This window comes from Dendrobates tinctorius, unplaced genomic scaffold (assembly GCF_039654945.1).
Source record: "Dendrobates tinctorius isolate UK_male_01 unplaced genomic scaffold, ASM3965494v1 ptg000030l, whole genome shotgun sequence".
NCBI lineage: Eukaryota > Metazoa > Chordata > Amphibia > Anura > Dendrobatidae > Dendrobates > Dendrobates tinctorius.
In genome coordinates, this window is record NW_027361698.1 from 32,762,158 (window position 1) to 32,782,959 (window position 20,802).

A 20,802-nucleotide genomic window follows, 5' to 3' on the forward strand; every position below is an offset into this window, starting at 1 on the left:
ATGGTGGGGGGGAGGCAGTGATTATGGTGAGGCAATAATGATGGTGGTGGGGAGGCAGTGATGATGGTGAGGAGGCGATGATGGTGGTGAGGAGGCAATGATAATGGTGGTGAGGTGGAGATTGTGGTGGGGAGGCAGAGATTATGGGGAGGAGGCAATGATGATGGTAGGGGGAGGCAAGGATGGAGGTGTTGGAATGGACAATGATGGGGGTGTTGGGGGAGAAAGCAATGATGGTTGTGGTGTAAAGGACAATGATGGTAGTGGTGGAAAGGACAATGGTAGTGGGGAAGGAGGCAATGATGGAGGTGGTGATGATGACAATGGTGGAGGGGTGCTGCATTATAACCTTTGAGGGGGGCTGCATTATAACCTTTGAGGGGGGCTGCATTATACCCTTTGAGGGGGGCTACATTATATTCTGTGAGGGGCTGCATTATATTCTGTGTGGGGGCTGCATTATGCCATATGAGGGTGCTACATTATATTCTATGGGGGGGCGGCATTATAACTTATGAGGGGGTTGCATTATATTTTGTGGGGTTCTGTATTATACCCTATGAGGGGGGTGCATTATATTCTATGAGGGGGCTACTTTATATTCTATGAGGAGGCTACCCCAATCCGTGCTACATAATTAAGACGTGTACTACCATATATTATACCCTGATTTTAGCGTGTTTTACCAAACAATTGGTGGTCTTGTATTTATTTCTATGTAGATACATAGTGGGCCCCAAGAATGATTTTCTCTGGTGGGCCCAAGGTGCTCCAGTCCGACGCTGAACGGGGCTGAGCTGCAATTCTCAATACTCATCTCAACCACTTGTATTCTGTCTTTCTACTGTGTGTTAAAATGATCCCCAGGTGCTTAAATGGAATCTATCTCCAAGTTTTTGATACCTCATCAAAGAGCAGCATAATATAGGGAAAGACACCTTGATTCCAGCGATGTATCACTTAGATTACTGTGTGCAGCAGTTGTGATACAATCAGAGTTATTAGCTGTAGCAGAGCTGAGAAAGCTAACCTCCCCCACATAATGACTAGCAGCTTTCCGTGTACATTGTATGGTGATGGGAAGCAGCTAATCACTACTGAGGGGCACAGTTGGTCCACCTCCACCTGGCACACGCGAGCTAATCTGGCAGTGATAATCTCCAGCTGACACAACACTCATTGTATTAAAGCAACAGCACACAGCCTAGTAAGTGACACATCACTGAAATCAGTGTCTCAGACCCTACCTCATGCTGCCCCCATGTTACATGGTAAAACCTCAGATTCCTTGTATATGTGTGTTGTATTTGTGTCTAAGATGCATCTGAGACAGGGACTGATGCCATTGTGTATATTCCACTAAGCACCAGTAATACATAGAATACTGTACATAGTATACATAGGATAGTCACCAATGCAGGTTATGATCTTTTAAAATATTTGATATATAATGAAGCACCATATCTAATGAACGCCAACATACACAATAGCCTTCAATTATACAGCTCCTGTATTTGTCATGATGGGATTTTTTCTGTACCAGTATGAGGTGTGGGCTATGTAGTGACTTTAGTTACGAGATTCATGCTGCAGGTGGCGCTCACTTCAATACATAATCTGTATGTAATAATAATTTTATTTATATAGCGCCAACACATTCCACAGCACTTTACAATTAAGTATAGCTGCCTTGTATTTCAGAGAATACTTATGGAAACTGTTCGTTGCCTAGCCCTGTGCTAAGGAAGACTTGCCTCGCGTACTGTTACAACAGAAAATACTTTGGAAGGTCCGGAGAGAAAAAGGCATTACATAATTTATATGGCATAAGCCATTATTTTTCACCCTTTAACTGGCCATTGGTATTCTAGGCATCTATCAGCAGCGTTTTATATTATGTGCTGCAGTTTTCATGGTGCCCACTAGATGTCAATAAGGAGTATGCCGCTGAAGTAAGGATCTTGCTTTCCCAGTGCTGAGCAGCCTGTATGTTGTCATCTCATTATGAATAGCTGGTAGAGTTTTGGGCTGAGTTCACACATTGCAGCCTTGTTATGCTCTTTGGTGCGATTTTCTACATTTTTTTAAATAATTTTTTACAATCATACTGTAATTACCGTATTTTTCGGACTATAAGACGCACTTTTTTCCCAAAATTTTTTTTGGGAAAATGGGGGTGCGTCTTATAGTCAGAATATACTTACAAACACTGCACCAGCAGCAGGAGTCGGGCGATTCTGCGGCGGTCCTGGTCCGATGCTGCCGGGCGATGATCACACTCCCTTCTCAGGTTGGTGCTGCAGATGCGGCAGGTTCGGCGGTGGTGCTCTGTGGTGCGGGGGGCATCTTGTGAAAGCCCGGAGGCCCCGCATAGCCATTGCTGTGATGTGGTGGCCTCCGGGAAAATGGCCAGACAAGATTTCGCTGCTGAGATCTCAATCTGAGCATGCACCACCCCCAGCGGCCATTTTCCCAGAGGCCACCGCATCGCAGCAATGGCTATGCTGGGCCTCCGGGCTTTCACAAGATGCAGGCGGAGCCAAGAACACCACTTCCATACCTGCCACACCAACCTGGGATTGGATTTCCTGGAGGCTGCCGCACCAGCCTGGGATGGGATTTCCTGGAGGCTGCCGCACCAGCCTGGGATGGGATTTCCTGGAGGCCACTGCACCTGCCGCACCAGCCTGGGATGGGAGTCATATCGCTGGACCACTGAACATCTCCTGTGACCCCGCTCCAGCAGCGCTGCTGATCTCACCTGGGTAAGCTGAATTCGGACTGTAAGACGGATCCCCATTTGACACATTAATTTTTTTTCCCTATTTTCCTTCTGAAAACTTGGGGTGCATCTTATAGTCTGAAAAATACGGTAATCACAATTAAAGGGCCACAGCTTCAACCAGTGAATCCAGGCTTACAATGAAAGAATGCCAGATATTGTTCATACTATGTAGTACCCTTGTGTGAACAACACCCTATGCGGGCCTTTATTGTGCAATTACATACTGGGCAGTCACCCCCTCCAGGAATGAGTAGGTGGAGAGTGGCTGTTGATCTATTATTTTGCACCTGTGTTGCCAACATCTTGCTTTATGAGCTGGCTGCACCCTGCAGTGCATTTGTTCCAAGATCTGGGCAGGTAAGTGTTGCTGCCTTTTTGTCTGCTGTTTAAATTGCAATGGAAGAATGCCAGATATTGTATGCATTCTATATAGATTAGAGGTGTAATTGGGCATCATTCACTTATCTATTGGGAGGTGAGCTGGACCGGCGATGTTATGTCTGCAAACATCTGCCGGGTCACGTGCTAGCTGGCAGATCTCTGTAGACATGATGTCACTGGCAGCGCTCACTATATTGAGGGCTAGATTGCCTCCCATCAAAGTTTTCATTTTCTTAATATATTGCAATCATCATCATCATCATATTATATGACATTGTGTACTTACAATTGCTCATTTTGCCTTTCCACCCAGCTAATGCTTCTCTTTTCCATTAGGTCTATGACCTGCTGTTTCTACATAGAGCTTAGAAGCGTTCCGCTAGTCAGTTTTTATTCATGTGAATTCTCTTTTCCTTGCATGAATCATTCCCCTATTCAACGCCAGTCCTGACACAGCCGCTCCCTCCTCTCTCCCCTGCCAGAGACTTTTGCAGTGATGACTCATGCAGGGAAAAGAAACTGCCTGTTTCTACATAGAGCTTAGAAGGACTCAGGTAGTCAGCTATTAATCACGTGATGTCACAGACCTAATGGGAAAGAGAAGAATTAGCTGGGTAGAAAGGAAAAGTGAGCAATTGTAAGTACACAGTGCTGTATAATATGATGACTGCAATATATTAAGAGGATAACAATGTTGATGTTAGCAATGCTTCTTTAAGTCATGTGTTAAATGAGACCCATCATGGTTATGTTTCAAGCAAATCTTCCCATTGATGATTCCATGAGGGATGTACTCTTTATATTGAGTGGTGTATTAGCCGCAGCATGACGCCATTCATTAATGGCTACTTTGTGAATTACCATGAGCCTTTAATTAATGTCCCATGGTTTGTTCTTTTCAGCTGTTTCCATTAATGGCCAGTACAATTATGAGCAGCAGTCTCTACTGATTTATGAACTAAATTAAATCCCACCATTTTAGAAGACTGTGATATATGACTAAGAAGTATTTACTTCACCTTGAGGTGATAAACACAATTAGCTGAAGCATTACTGGGCCTTCTCTATGTCTTTAGTGATTCTAAACTCTCTCTGTGACAGGATAGGAATAGTAATTATGGCTCCTAAAGGGCGGCCGTCATGAGAGAGGAGCTCTGCAATCCTTGTTAGTCATTTTTAGGTGTCCCTGCTCAGACAAGTGGGTGCTACTAGACTCCACATACAGCCCACCATTTCGGCTGGATATGCTGGGTGGCACTGGGTGACAGAATACTGTCTGCAGGCGCTCACTTAATCTGTCCGTTCCTCCATTGTAGGCTGAATGCACACGATATTACTGGACCTGCGCATTTTTCGTGTGGATTTTGTAGAGCCAAATCCAGAGCATAATACAGCACCAGCAATGTAGAAGGTGCTCAAAAAATATGTTTGCGTCACCGTGGCCATTCGACAGCCGAAACACGTGTAGATTACCTGGTTGTTAGGGAATCCCTTCATGCGTTCTGGCTGTAGAGTAGGCGCGGGGACTCAAACACATTTTTCGAGCACGCCGTAGTCACTCGGTTAGCACCGGAGCATGCTCGGATAACACCCTACCCCTGCACAGTCGCTCGTCACTAGTCTGCAGCAATTCTGCAATAACAGTCATGGGAATATGGAAGGTTTTTCGGGAAATTTATTGTGCTTTTGCTGCAGAAAACTTGTGTCTGTGTATGCCTAAAACCATATTTCCAAATGCAGAAACGCATTTTTTTTTTTTTTTTTAGCATTTTTCCCACAGGAGTCTGCCCCCAAATACGCCACAGCAATCTGCACTGTTTACTGTGTTTTTGTAGAGTTTTTTCTGTACTATGATGTGTTTTTGGTGCAGATTTGATTGATTGCTTTTAAATATTTTTTTTTTAATGTAAAAATGCTACAAATCGCTTTTTTAAGACTTTTTTTCACCCACAGAGTTTTTTCAGCGTTTTTAAACGCACAGTGGTCATGAGTTTTCATGAAATTGCTTAAATGGAGCAAATTTTTCATCAAAAAAGCAGGATTTCTGCTACGTGGGAACATGTGTCTTGACCCTTCGCACTGTGAGGCCAGGTTCACATGAGCATATATAAAAAATTCAACCAATTTTGATCCAGAAAAAAACAGACAATTCATCTCAGTTGTCCATATGGCATCCGTTTTTATACATCAGCAGATATTAAAATGTACTGGACCTAATACTGTACAGTTTCATATGTTAAGGAATTGCAATGTATCTGTAAAAAAAAACCCGATTCTATTCGCTTGATCCGTACAGGATCATGAGCAAATTCAGTCCGTGAAGAAAAATCCCTCAGCTGAACAGGTTAATTAAATAGCATTGGTCCTAGTCCTGTCTGTGTGATGTTCGTTTTTTCCAGACGGAAAATACAGCTGTGTGAACTTGGCCTCAGTGTGTAACCTCCCCCTTAGGGCAGTTTCACACGTCAGTGTCTCCGGTACGTGTAGTGACAGTTTTCTCACGTACCGGAGACACTGACACACGTAGACACATTCTCATGAATGTGTCTATGCAGATGTCAGCGTGTTTTCACGGACCGTGTGTCCGTGTGCAAAGCACGCTGACATGTCCGTTTTTGTGCAACAGCACGGATCACACAGACCCATACAAGTCAATGGGTCCATGTAAACACGTACCGCACACGGATGCTGTCTGTGTGCGATCCGTGTGCGTTTTTAAAAGTCAAAGGGTTAACATTGAAGATAATTTTTCAAAAACACGGACATGGACAGCATACGGACAGCACACGGATGGTACACACGGACATACGGATAGCACACGGATGTCACATGGATGACCTCCGTATGCACACGGACACATGGACACGGATAGCTCCGGTACCGGAATTATCTGGACGTGTGAAACTGCCCTTAAGTGTGGTCCATGGGGTTTTGTTGTGGGTGGTGCTAGCTTTCACTTATTTGACCCATGACTGACATGTGGGACCCTTCCCTTTTTGATGTTCCACCTGTTTCATGATAGACGAGTGCTAACCTGCTTTATGGGTCAATATTCTATCAAGACGAAGCCTCTACTGACTATGGAATAAATGGCCTGCTGTGTCATTTTTATGTCATCGAGATGGTTTTACTACAATATAGTATGAGATGTATATTGTCTCCTCTACAAAAATAGCTTAATGCTAAATAGAATATCTGCGGCAACGTCTTTATAGTCCAGCGGTGTCCGTTCTACGGACATGTGCAAGTGGTGTCGAAAGAAAAGGGCAAACTTTGTCATAATCAATTATCAATATCTATCAACTAATTAAGAATTAATACATTAACACATGTATTGGGCCCGTTCACAAGGTGTATCAAGCTCTCGCCAGCTGTCCTGTATTGACTTACCCTTAACCTGCTTGTCCTTTCCTTTCTCCCCAGGTTTTCCAACCCTCATATCCCCACCATATTGTGCCTCTTTAATGTATGTGCACACCTAGACTTTTTAGAGAAGAAACTAAGCAGACAAGTTTTTAAGTACATTAGATTTTTTGGGAGAGTTTCTGTCCTGGTTCTACTCCACAAACTGAGCGAAAAAAGCTCAGTGTGCACATACCCTTAGTGTGAACATCAATCGTTTAATGCCACAAATGACCCAGAAGTGAACACTTCGGCAAAGCCCACATGTCCTGGTCATATTGAGTATCGATTTGTTTGATTATCAATTATCATGACATGACCATGGTCCTCCTCTACTCGTACAGCAGTTGTCACACCAAGGTACATTTACTAAAATTACATTTGAATGACAACAAGTTAATTGTGTGCTATAAATCAGACTTTCCTCTTCAAGTATTGGATGATTTAATAGTTTATTGCCATTGTACTTGCTGCTGACAAATCTTCCGGAGTCATGACTCATTCACACCTTGACATACTGGGATTCAGCTTTTCACTTAGTTTATGAATCAAGGCTGACAATTCTTCAGTAGCTTGTGATTTGTCTTCTAAGAGTTCGTAGCGGAGGCTGGAAATATCTTGCTTGATTTCCTTCAGTTCACCTGTAAGAACAATGAACAGTAATCTGTATTGGTGGTCTCCTGCAGTCACCCTGCTATCTGCCCGGTGGCAGCATTCTGTTCAGTGCTGTATGCACCATACATGGTCTATGGACACTAACATTTTGTATACTGACAAGCCTTGTTTGGACTGTAAAAAATTTCTAAATTTCCCAATTTTCACTTTATTTAGTGAGTGATCACCTGAAATTCCCTGGTGTTAGAGTTTAATAAAAGTTAAAGGTATCCTGTCGTGTTGAAAATGGAATCGGATCTGCAGGCAGGATGTTATAGAGAAGGAAAAAAAGCTTCAGGGGGCCTTGCATATTATTCATTGGAATCTCTGGTGTTGGTGTACATAAAAGTCCAGTGGGCGGTCCTATTCAGTGACTGACAGTCTTCCCTGTATGACTGCGTGCAGAGATAGTGATCAATAACTAGTTGGACCGCCAGGCTTGGACTGGCCCATAGGATTACAGGGGAATCCCCCATTGGGCCCCTGTGCAGATCTGGGCCCCGACCCCACTGTATGGACAGTACTTGGCATAAAACACTTGATTCACTCTGTACAGAAAAAAGGTAAATTTGTGAACGAGGTGGAGTAATATTTGTATGCAGGTGAAAAGTGGGCCCCCCAAAGTCAATTTTACTGCTGGGTCCTAGGCACCACAGTCCAACACTGAGGACCGCCCACTGGACTCATATGTACAGTATACCAACACCAGGGATTTCAAAGAATAAAATGCAATCGGACTGCATGAACAATGTGAAAGGTTCCCTTTGTGATTAAACTTTGTGTAAGTAAAACTTCATATTATAATGCACCATGGTGAGACCTATTAAATGTTTCTTCTGAAATTCTTGGATTATGAAGATGACTGCAGTACCCCAGTGGTGTGTGTCTTGTTGTAACATATTAGAAAATGAAAGTTCAGAAATGGCCAAGAGACATGTTAGATTGATTTGTGTTCTGCTAGAAGATCATTGCTGCTCCAATGTTATCACATGTAAGCAGTGTAAGCTCTGCCTGGAGATGACACTTAGATGTTGTCCACTGCTGGCTAGTAGGTGACCAGTTCTATATTCATCATCACATTTGCTTCATTACCCTAAAGTGGTTGTCTCCAGGCTAACGTCATGTTTAGTTCTATTCCTGACAGAGTAATATACACATCATTCATTAAAGTAATTACAGAGACTACCCACATCTCTTGATTTCTTCTCCCCTACATTCACTAGATTCTTTACTGCTCATATTAGTTTCCCATAAACATGGAGCTTGTTATGATAGCTATGTACAGTGTCTTGAAAAAGTATTCATACTCAGTAAACCTTTCCACAATTATTCACATTACACCCACAAACTTAAATGTATTTTATTTTGATTTTATGTGATACACCTACACAAGGTAGCAAGCATTTTTGAAGTGTAAAGGAAATTATAAATGGTTTTCTAATTCTGTTAAAAATATAAATCTGAAAATTGTGACGTGCATTTATATACAGCCCCCTGTAGTCTGATACCCCTAAATAAAATCTTGATTTACCAATTACCTCCAGAAATCACTTAATTAGTATATAGAGTCAATCTGCATGTAATTTATTCTCAGTATAACTACAGCTTTTCTTGAAGGCCTTAGAGATTTGTTTGAGATCATTAGGGATCAAGCAGTAGCATGAAAACCAAGGAACACACCAGACAAGTTGGGAATAAAGTTGTGGAAAAGAGTAAAGCAGGGTTAGGTTATAAAAAATTAGCCCAAGCTCTGAACATTCACAGAGCACTGTTCAATCCATCATTCAAAAATGAAAGAAGTATGGCTCAACTGCAAACCTACCAAGATATGGCCGTGCAGTCCACCTAAACTGACATCCCAAGAAAGGAGAGCACTAATTAGAGAAGCAGTCAAGAGGCCCATGGTCACTCTGAAGGAGCTGCAGAGATCTACAGCTCCAGTGGGAGAATCTGCCCACAGGACAACAATCAGCTTTATACTCCACAAATTTGGCCTTTATTGAAGCGTGGCAAAAAGAAAGCCATTATTTAAAGCAAGTCATAAGAAGTCCCAATTGCAAGTAGGGGACACAGCTAGAATGTGGAAAAATGCAAAATGCTATGTGTGGAGGAAAACTAACACTGCACATCAGCCTGAGAACACAATCCCCACCATCAATCATGTTGGTGGCAGTATCATGCTGTGGGGATGCAGTTCATCAACAGGGACAGGGAAGCTGGTCAGAGTTGATAGGAAGATGGATGGAGCTAAATACAGGGCAACCCTGCAGGAAAACCAGTTAGAGACTGCTAAAGATTTGAGACTGGGGCGTAGGTTCACCTTCAGCAGGACAAAGGCTCTAAACATAGTGCCAGAGCTGCAGTGGAATGGTTTACATCAAAGCAAATTCATGTGTGTGAATGGCCTAGTCACAGTCCAGATGTATATCCCATTGAGTATCTGTTATACTTTGTGTTGGTATATCACATACAATCCAAATAAAAATCTTGAAAGTTTGTGAGTGTAACGTGATAAAATGTGGAAAAGTTCATCAGGTATGAATACATTTTCAAGGCACTGTATGGGTAGTTGAATCTGATCCCCATTTTAGACCCATCCCTGGACAGTCACTGAAGTCATCCATAGAGTGCAGTAGGATAGCTTCAGACATATGTATTAGATAAGAGCAGCCCTGCTAGGCAGTAAACACTTTTCCATGAACTGTATGCACAATTTATTCTTCTTAGAGTGGTAACACATCCTTATTATTATTATTGACTATTCCTTATTTTATAGAAGCTCATTGGTTTTCTATGACATCCCTAGGATAATCTTTTATTTCAAGTATTGGAAGGGTATGTATAAGCAGAAAATGACCTATTGCTTAAATCACATTTTTAAGTTAACCCCTTCCTGACATGGCACATACTTGTACCTCCTACAAAGGGTGCTGGTAGACTAACAGTAGTGATCAATGTTAACTATCGCTATTGTTTAATCATTTAGGTGCTGCATTGCTCCTACATGAAGTATTTGCAGGGTGGCAATGGGTTAACACGTCAGTCTAAGAGTCTACTGAACACCCCTGATGCTGCCATCTTGGGGCTCCAACAAAGCCCCATCTGTGGGTGGGCTTCTTAGGAGAGCACTAATTTACCATATACTGCCATATCACAGATTTAAACTATATACTATAAGTGATCATAGTTTCAAGTCCCTTAGGGGGACTAAAAAAAACATGTAAAACACAAAATTAATCTTTTTTTTTAAATATTGAGAAAAAAAACATGTGACCTTGCATGTGCATATGTAGAACCGTCCCGATCAGAGCAAGAAGTCCCGGCTCAGTGTGAGAGACATGGGAATTTCATCACTCATGGCAATGGTTAGAAGATGCGACGAGGACCAGACGGGAGATGGTGAGGAGCAGATGGGCCGAAGAGGTGAGAGGTAAGTTCAGTATTAAGTGTTTTTTTTCTTTTTTTTAACCTTTTTATGGCCCTTTACGATTCAGAAAAATAGTGGCCAAAGGCCTATATAAGGCTAAATTGTGAGAACATACTGGTCATGAAGAGATGTCAGCATTTTGGTCACCAGTAGATAAAAAGTACCTATTGACTGTGGTTTGCATTAGTTTAAATGTAATATATTGTATTGTGCTTAATGTATGAAGTGGGCAACGTTGAGCAGAATTCTGTCTTAGGTGTCATTGAGGACCTTAGATGTACAAGTATTGTCTAAAGTCTTCCTTTATTGTAATCATTTACTGATAGTTTTGTCTATTCCAGCATTTTTAAACAAAAATGTATCAGGTTGGATAACCATTTTTTTGCCGTATCTCTAACTGGGAACCAAACAGCTTGATAAATCATTAAATGCATAAATAAACCAAAAATATTTCGGGTGGTCAATATGGCAAGTAGAGGTGGTAAAAGAAAATCTACTTGATTATTGCTCATACCTTCATTCACTTCATCGTTTTCTTTGTCCACTTGGGCTCTCAGCACATATCTTTTTATAAGTCTTTTCATTATTTGCTGTCAGGGAAAGTGACAAGGAGATACAAAACATGAATCTCTAGAGAAGTGACGTATTGTCAGTGCTTTCTGGTATAACATCACTGATGGGAAATGATTTTTTAAAGTTATTTTGTGCACTCATTTAACTTTGCATATAATAGCACATAATGTTTTCAGGATAGTTCATCTCTGTGATACGCCAATACTTAATGATCATGGAAAGCTGACCTCTGGGACCCTCACCACATTAGAAGATCAGGGATTCAGCACTGATATAGCATTGTGCACCCTTCTAAATTTTACCAGCCACCCTGCTTCCCAGCCGGCCCCATACATAGATGCTGAACCAGTACTGCGGCCCCTTGATAACCAGTTTGGAAACCCATCTATTACTTGATGAATGGATTTTTCGTATTCATAATATATAAATATAGAATTATGAAGATCCACTTACTTGATAGCGTGTTGGTTGATTTGTAATACTGTTGAAACTATGTGACTCAAAAACCTTGGCATTAGATTGGGAGACGAGGTTTAACTGGAAAAGAAGATATGGTAGTTAAAATAGACACTAAAATTATTTAAAAGAAAAACTTAAAAGCAGTTTTTTTTTTCAGAAATTCGATTTGCGGTGAATCACAAGTATTCCAATTGTCTTGGAGACACATGTATAACACTCTGAGGTCTCCTAGGATTGTATCTGGCTCATTACAAGTTTAATGCAAACACAGACTAAGTAATGTCAATGTCACCGCAACATATATGGCTATGGGTATCTCCATAGTGTGTACAGGAATACACAGGCACAGATTAGTACGGCCATACAAGGGTTATGAGGATTTTGATGATTGTTCATGACGACTATGATGTCTATTTCAGCATATCATTACATGGTATTTTTTTTTAATATCAATCTACTAGGTTGAGTGATTTTGGTGTTCTTTGGATAGACAGTAGACTTTGGGGCCATTGATCTAAATACATACACAATTGAAACTATAAGTTTACATACATTATATAAAAAGACACATATTCATGTTTTTCTCAATATCTGACATGAAATCAGAATAAACCTTTCCTGTTTTAGGTGAATTAGGATTACCATAATTATTAATATTTGCCAAATGCCAGAATAATGAGAGAGGGAAAATGTTTTAAGGCATTTTTATTACTTAATGCAAAATCAAAAGTTTCCATACACTATATACTATGTCTTTAAACAATTCTGGACTGCCCATATGATAATATCATGTGTTTTGAAGCTTCTGACACACCGGAGGATGTATTTTAATGCACACTCCTTCTTTGTGTAGCATCATGGGAAAGTCTAAAGAAATCAGCCAAGATATCACGAGGAGAATTGTGGACTTGCACAAGTCTGGCTCATCCTTGGGTACAATTTCAAGATACCTGACGGTGCCTCGTTCATCTGTACAAACAATTATATGCAAGTACAAACAAGATGGGAATGTCCAGTCATTATACCGCTCAGGAAGGAGATGGGTTCTGTGTCCCAAAGATGAACGTGCTTTGGTCCGTCATGTGCATATCAACTCAAGGACAAAAGCAAAAGACCATGTGAAGATGATGGCGGAAGCTTGTAAGATTGTGTCAATATCCACAGTGAAACGAGTACTGTATCAACATGGGCTGAAAGGCCAATCTGCCAGGAAGAATCCATTACTCCAAAACAAACATAAAAAGACAGATTAATGTTTGCAAATGCACACAGAAGCAAAGACCTTCATTTTTGGAGACATGTCCTGTGGTCTGATGAAACTAAAATTGAACTTTTTGGGCATAATGACCATCATTACGTTTGGAGGAAAAAGGGAGAAGCTTGGAAACCTAAGAACACCATCTCAACTGTGAAACACGGGGTTGGCAGCATCATGTTGTGGGGTTGTTTTGCTGCAGGAGGGACTGGTGCACATCACAAAATAGATGGCATCATGAGAAAAGAAGATTATGCGGCAATACTGAAGCAACATCTCAAGACATCAACCAGGACGTTAAAGCTTGGGTGGAAATGGGTCTTCCAAATGGACAATGACCAGAAGCATAATGCCAAAATGGTAACAAAGTGGTTTAAGGATAACAAAGTCAATGTTTTGGAGTGGCCATCACAAAGCCCTGATCTCAATCCTATTGAAACTTTACGGGCAAAGCTGAAAAGGCAGGTGCGAGCAAGCAACCTACAAACCTGGATCATTTACACCAGTTTTGTCAGGAGGAATGGGCCCAAATTCCGACCAACTATTGTGAGAAGCTTGTGGAAGGATATCCCAAATGTCTGACCCAAGTCATTCAGATTAAGGACAATGGTACCAAATACTAAAGAAATATATGTAAACTTTTGACTTTGCAGTAAGTAATAGAAATGCCATAAAACATTCTCTCTCACACTGTCTCTCATTATTCTGGCATTTGGCAAATATTAATAATTATTGTAATCCTAATTGACCTAAAACGGGAAAGGTTTATTCTGAGTTCATGTCAGATATTGAGAAAAACATGCATATGTGTCTTTTTATATAGTGTATGTAAACTTCTGGTTTCCACTGTAATTCAGAACCCAAGTATTTTCAGGTCTCATGGTGAAGTATAATGAACAGACAAGAACAACACATATCACGTTGACTGCATCATGCAAGATACAGAAATGCTTTGACACAGACGCCAAAGTGATTAATTATGAATAACATAGGCCAAATCCTGTATTTCAGTACATTCATTTTTTAATTACTTGGCTAAGAATGAAGCTTTACATCTGTGAAGCATGAAACAAACATGACTGTGTGTCAAGATGCTTTGTATGTGAAGATAATCTTATTAATTTTGCTTGTATTTTAATTCATACTTGTATTTGATATTAGTGCTCCAGATATTGCAACACAAAGAGGGTGTAAAATATTCCGTGTTGCGAACAGTGGCTGATCTTGGCTGCATAAGGTTGGGATTATTATCAATGAATTAATAAAATGCTATGCATTTGTGTTTGGGCACAGACCTAGCTACATGGGAACTTCCAAGAACAGTAAAAAGAAGTACCTGTGGCAGAGAGTTGTGCCCATGTATATTACTTTGTACTTTGCTTTATGTGTGGACAGTTTTGCATTCACAATTCTATTAGGAACAGATATGGAAGTGATTCCTGAGCGGTTAAAAACGCATGCATTGGCACAAAAAGCCAAAAACGCATGCAAAAGAATTAGAAGCATCTTGTAAGCATTTCTGCAGCGTCTGAGCCGGCACAAACGCTGCGGAAACGCTTACAAAAACGCAACGTGGGCACACAGCCTAAAACACAAAAAGGCTGAGCCTGTTGGCGTCACAGGTCTCAGAGAAGTGCACGCACGGTATATGGTCACAGGAGCTGGGCCCTAGGCAGAGGGTCAGCGTCCATCTAGACCTACCGTGCGTGCGGCGTCACAACTGCGGACGCCAAGAGGAGCTGCAGACTGCAGCGCGGCGACAGACACTGCTGCTATTCGACAATGCCCGGAAGCAGGCGCACTGTCGGACGCTAGCACTATGGAGGATGCTGTAGTGGCTTGTAGCTTGCCAATGGCTGGCGCTGACTCTATAACTAAGTCCCTATACACACTTGTAATATCAGAGGGAGGGGATCTTAATGAGTCATTCGCAGGTTCATGCATCCATCATCATTCACACAGTTAGCAACTAGAGACTATACTAGCGCATGGCCGAGCGGCCATGCAAACCTTTTATAGCCAGGGCCTTCCGGAAGCTTCCAGATCCCTGAGATGGACCAATCAGATCTGGAGAAGGACCTGGACATGTGGCTCCCGATCTCCAATGGGAGATCGTCTCGTGAGCATGCTTAGTGGAGCGACAGAAGGACTTAGCTTCTGGAGTGATGTGCTGCTGAGCAGCCTGCATTGCCATTGCTGACCCAAAGGTGGCAGCAATAGCCAGCCCCACAGAGCAGGTCTGGGCAGAGCGTCTGGGAAGCTGGGATTGCTGAGCAATCTCCTCTGCGGTCGAAAGACAATGGGAGACTGCAGAATGTGAGGCTCTTGATTCCTGTTGAACCGCTGCAGGAACCCGACGCCTAATATATATATATACAGAGGGTGAAAAAGATATTGAACACGTCACCGATTTTCTAAGTAGATATATTTCTAAAGGTGCCGATCAATTAACTGAACCTGTGTCCAGGACGCAGGTTCAGTTACTCTATTGCCGTGAAGACCCGCAAGGCAATAGTTAAACCACAAGCCAATCGGAGGCTGGCAGCTGACGTCAGCGCATATGTACAAGCTTTCAGAATGGGGTGAAGATCGCTCGCCGCTGGAGCGCAGCAAGTAAGGAGAAAGGTGTTTTTTTTAAAATTAGTATTGAAAGCGGCAAGCTGGCAGGATGGAGACAGGACAGGATTGGAGACACTGGGGGCAGGATTAGAGACACTGGGGGCAGGATTAGAGACACTGGGGGCAGGATTAGAGACACTGGGGGTATGATTGGAGACACGGGGCAGGATTGGAGACACGGGGGCAGGATTGGAGACACAGGGGGCATGATTGGAGACACGGGGCAGGATGAAAGACATAGGGGCAGGATTGCAGACACAAGGGGCATGATTGGAGACACTGGGGGGCATGATTAGAGACATGGGGCATGACTGGAGACCGGGCAGGATGAAACATATGGGGGCATGATTGGAGACACAAGGGGCAGGATTGCAGACACAAGGGGCATGATTGGAGACATGGGGCATGATTGGAGACATGGCATGATTGGAGACACTGGGGGCAGGATTGGAGACACAGGGGCAGGATTGGAGACATGGCAGGATTGGAGACATGGCAGGATGGAGACATGGTGTAGGATGGAGACAGATGGATCAGGATGGAGACAGATGGGGCAGGATCATGGGGCAGGATTGGAGACATGGTGGCAGGATGAAAGACATGGGGGCAGGATTGAGACATAGGCAGGATAGAGACATGATGCGGGATGGAGACAGATGGGGCAGGATCATGGGGCAGGATGGAGACAGATGTGCAGGATCATGGGGCAGGATGGAGACAGATGGTGCAGGATCATGGGGCAGGATTGGAGACATGGGGCAGAATGAAAGACATGAGAGCAGGATTGCAGACACGGGGCAGGGTTGAAGACAGATGGGGCAGGATTGGAGACGGATCGAGCAGGGTTGGAGACAGATGGGGCAGGATTGGAGACAGATGGGGCAGGATCATGGGGCAAGACGTAGACAGATCGTGCAGGATGGAGACAGATCATGCAGGTTTATGGAGCTAATTAAGGGATATTATTACTGCAGTGATGTATTTATTTTATTTTTTGAGTATACTGTTTTAAATGGGTGGGCGGTCCTGTTACTGTGCAGAGTGATACTATGTTGCCTTTTTTTCATGTTGTGTAATATAGAAGTTGGGAACAAAATAAGTAACGTGTTCTGCAAGTTGTGGTGGCGGCTTAAAAAATCTTTTGGCCAAAACAAAAGCTGCTGGCTATATGTGTGATCTGGTGATGTAGAAGTTGGGAAAAAAATAAGTAAGGTGTTCTGAAAGCGGAGCTCTAGATAACTGTGTTATTTCCTGCAGAGACGAGCCCTGGCTGGAAGAAGTGATGGCAGTCTGTGCTGGATGAAAGCTGAAAAGCAAAGATGAAGGACTTCACCTAGAGACATCACTGGTGAGTCAGTGTGTTACCTATACACTTACACTATGCACTGTATACTATATACAGAGGTCCTGTGTATAATGTTACCAGTGATCACTGTATTACCTATACATTATATACAGAGCTCCTGTGTATAATGTCATTGATCACTGTATTACCTGTACACAGACACTGCATACTAAGTACAGATCTCCTGTATATAATGGCACTTATGGTGACAGTATTGTGTTATTTTTATTAATGATCAGTATTGTAGTATTCAGTCACTATGTGGTGGTAATATGTGATCTGGACATGCTGTGGTGGTATTTGTTCCTTGTATGTGATATTATTTGGTCACTGTGGTGGTAATATGTGGTCTGGACATGGTCTGGCGGTATTTGCTCCTTGTATGTGGTATTATAGGTCACTATGTGGTGGTAATATTGTGTCTGGTCATGGTGCGGTGGTATTTGTCCCTTGTATGTGATATTATTGGTCATTTTAAAAATTGAAAAAATAAATAATATACCTAAATTGTATTGCATATTTTAACAAATATTCAATAGGTTACATGTTGTGAGTTCATTTTCCCCTTCACTACTGAGGCCCGAGGAACTCCCTCTTCTGGTAAAGAAAGGTAGTGAGCCTGATTATCAAACACCTGAGGCTGATGATGATGACTGGCTGAGTGGAGTTACTGACTGGATATAAGGCAGCCGACGCCCTTCTGCCCTGCGGGTGATTTCTCTGTGGGATCCTTGGAGACCAGTCTGAATTCCTGCTCCTCTAAAGCTAAGTTTGCTGCTCGGCTTTTTGCAATTGTGCTTTGACTTTGTTTTGCTTTGTTTTTCTGGATTTCTGCCATTCCCTGCTGGGTGTGCTGAATTCCTTTAGCTCTGTCTTCTGAAGATACCTGAGTGCTGATTTAGTTTTTGAAGCCTAGCTGCTTCAGGGTCTTTTTCATATCAGCTTGTTGGCTTATGTCTTTGATAGGGTTTTTGCAGATTGCAGACAGCAGCCTTCCTGTCCTTTCCTATCTAGGTAGTTTTGGGCCCCGGCTTTGCTCAGTCTATCTTTCTGTCTGTGTTAGTGTTTTCATCTTGCTTCACCGTCATTATATGTTGGGGGCTGCCTATTGCTTTGGGGTCTGCTCTGGGGCAGTTTAGATTTCCCCTTTCTTTCTTTAGGCCTATTTAAATTCTCCGGCTGTGATCGAGGGGTCTAGGGCATCGTAGGAACCCCCCACGGCTACTGCTAGTTGTGTTGATAGGTTCAGGGGTCTGCAATCTGATAGTTGCCAACTTCTCTGGTTTTCTGGACTTAGCTTGTATTTCTATTTTTGCCTCCTACGATGACTCAATCATAACAGTTACAGTAGAGTAGAGCTCGGCCAAAAGTGTCTACTGTTTTGTGGTGGCGGCTTAAAAAATCTTTTGGCCAAAACAAAAGCTGCTGGCTATATGTGTGATCTGGTGATGGGAACTGTTAATGTGTGATTGGTGAGAAGTGGAGTTTTTCCAAGAGAGAGCGGTGGGGCTGTGGACAGTTTGAGGGTTGGAGGCGGGGCTGGGGTGCAGCCTGGGCGGAGTCTCAAGGGGGTCACGAAAATGTTGCCAGTACGGGGCCCTGAAATTCCTAGTGGCAGCCCTGACATTACGAGATACCACATCTCATCTTATTGAAAAAACTAGCGGAACTAGGCTAATATTAAACTTACACGAAACACAAAGATAAAGGTTGGAGCGCTTGGGTCCCGATCAAAAGCTGCACCACCTAACAATCAATAATGTCACCATAATGGCTTGCTGTATAGGATTTTGGAACGTAATATAAAGATAAATTAGAAGATAGGGCTGCCTGGTTTAATTCACTGAGCGCTCATTCTAGAGCTACTGCTTCATTATGTTCCATGGGTTCTTGTAGACCTCTACTCTCATAGACTTTATATTATTACTCAGTTTAGTCAGTTATAATGTGATTTTTTTTTACCTTATTTCATTTTGTAAAAATTGAAATTTTTTTTCATTTTTTATATTTTTATTATGAAAGTATCATCGAAAACATTTCTGAAAACCTCATGTTCTGAATTTCAGTCTGGAAGTGCATTGGGGTGTGGCGATGCATTTACAACTCCTAAACTCTCAAACTAGCAGCACCCTCCCAGGACTGATTGATAAGTTGTTTCCTCTGATACATACCGTAGCCACTGAACTTTAATAAGCCAGGGGAGGGTGCAGCAAGGTTGGAAAAGCAGCGAAGGCTGAGGAGCTGTAAGTGCATCATCATCACACCCCAATGCACTTACAAACTGAACTTCAGAACATGATTGATCCTTCCACGCTGCTAGAGCAGCACTTTGGGGTCATAAAGGGACAGACTATATGATATTTTAAAGCACCAAATAGTCATGTAAATGATTTGGGGGTGTTGCTGACAGGCTGCTTTTAATGAACATAGAAAATACAGTACATGCTCTACATACCACATTTAACATAAGACACCATTCCCTCAGTTACATGAGTTGTCGAGCATATTTTCTAGTGGAAAAAACAAAGGAAAGGAAGACATTTCAAATTTACCCTGGATTTCGAGTCACCCATTCCAATTTCAATGTCTTTCTGCAGTTTTCTTGTTCTGCACTTCAGCAAGTTGACAATCCTCATTATTAAATACACAAACGATTTAGGACTTGGAACAATGCTGAAAGGAGGAGGAAGTGTTTTTCCATCATCAAAATACGACAGCCATAACTTCGATCGGGCAAATTTCCATTCCACATCACTGTCATCCTATACGTATAAGAAACATAAAAAGGACTTCTCATATCCATTACATGGACGTGCATGACTCAATTTACAATGGAAGAAATAACCATTATTCCAAGCTTGATGTTTTCTTCTGTTTGCTTTTAAAGAGACATGTTTCATTGGCGGTATTACTCTAATACATTACATTCCTCCAGCAGAAGTGTGAAGCTTGGGCAGCTAACATTAAAAAATGAATAATAAAATACTGTCCTGTTCCAATCTTTTTGTGAGTGGGCCCAGAGGTCTACTTTACTAGGGCATTGTACACAAGCCCCAGCATTTTATTAGATTAGTAAGTCGCAGCTGCAGTTTTCCTCTGTCTGAGTGACAGGTCGCTCCTATTTCATTGACCTGCCTCCCAAGACCTGTCAGTCAGTCACAAAGTGAGAGGTGAATAGGGAGTGAGGGCATGAGATCTGTAAGTGCAATGTCCCACCCCAAAGCACCTACAGCTCATTTGCATAGAATTTCAATACTGAATTTTTCAGAAACTACAAAACATTTCTACAGTCAAGATATGGATTTAATCAGTATCAAAGTGACTTTACATTCATGTCATTAATTTGAAGTATAAAACCTACACAACAAGTTCCCTTTAACGAAAACATTATAATGAATCTGATCAAAGAACTGATCTCATTGTTTGCAATGGGATCATTGTTGAACCTAATGGGCGCAGGCTCCAGTCTAGTGGCCTGATAACAACATGTCATTAACATTCTAATCCATTCCTGGATGATTGCCTGGAAATAAATAGAGAAAAAGCCTGATAGCAATTTTTGATCCTCTGTATCAGGCTAAAAACTGAGCCTTATGCATCAAAGATATGGCCTCAGACTTATACAGGCAACTTTGTTAAAACTTGTTAAGTGACATCTCAAGCTGTACCAGATGCCTATGCATACAGTGCTTTGAAAAAGTATTCATAAAAAGTGATCATTTCCACATTTTTTCACATTACACTCACAAACGTAAAGGGAACCTGTCACATGAAAAATCACCATTAACCTGACGATATAGAGTTAATCAAGTTAATAGTATTCTGATCTTGCCCTGCCCTGTGTTTAGAGCCCCGCTGCAGGGAGGAAATTACGGTAACTTGATTCCTTCGGACAGCACTTG

The 20,802-nt window shown here is 42.1% G+C and overlaps 1 protein-coding gene across 1 annotated transcript in view; it reads right to left on the bottom strand.

The window, feature by feature from the left end:
- Window positions 1-496: 496 nt before the first annotated feature.
- The window catches only part of TRPC3 (transient receptor potential cation channel subfamily C member 3), a 464,690-nt gene continuing 444,384 nt past the window's right edge, over window positions 497-20,802 (bottom strand). Inside the window, exons 9-12 of the mRNA XM_073572010.1 lie at window positions 19,453-19,662; window positions 11,676-11,759; window positions 11,164-11,239; window positions 497-7,209 (exon numbers count right to left, since the gene is read on the bottom strand). Coding sequence (XP_073428111.1) covers window positions 7,067-7,209; window positions 11,164-11,239; window positions 11,676-11,759; window positions 19,453-19,662 — 513 coding nt within the window. The 3' untranslated portion in view covers window positions 497-7,066. The remainder of the gene's footprint in view (window positions 7,210-11,163; window positions 11,240-11,675; window positions 11,760-19,452; window positions 19,663-20,802) is intronic.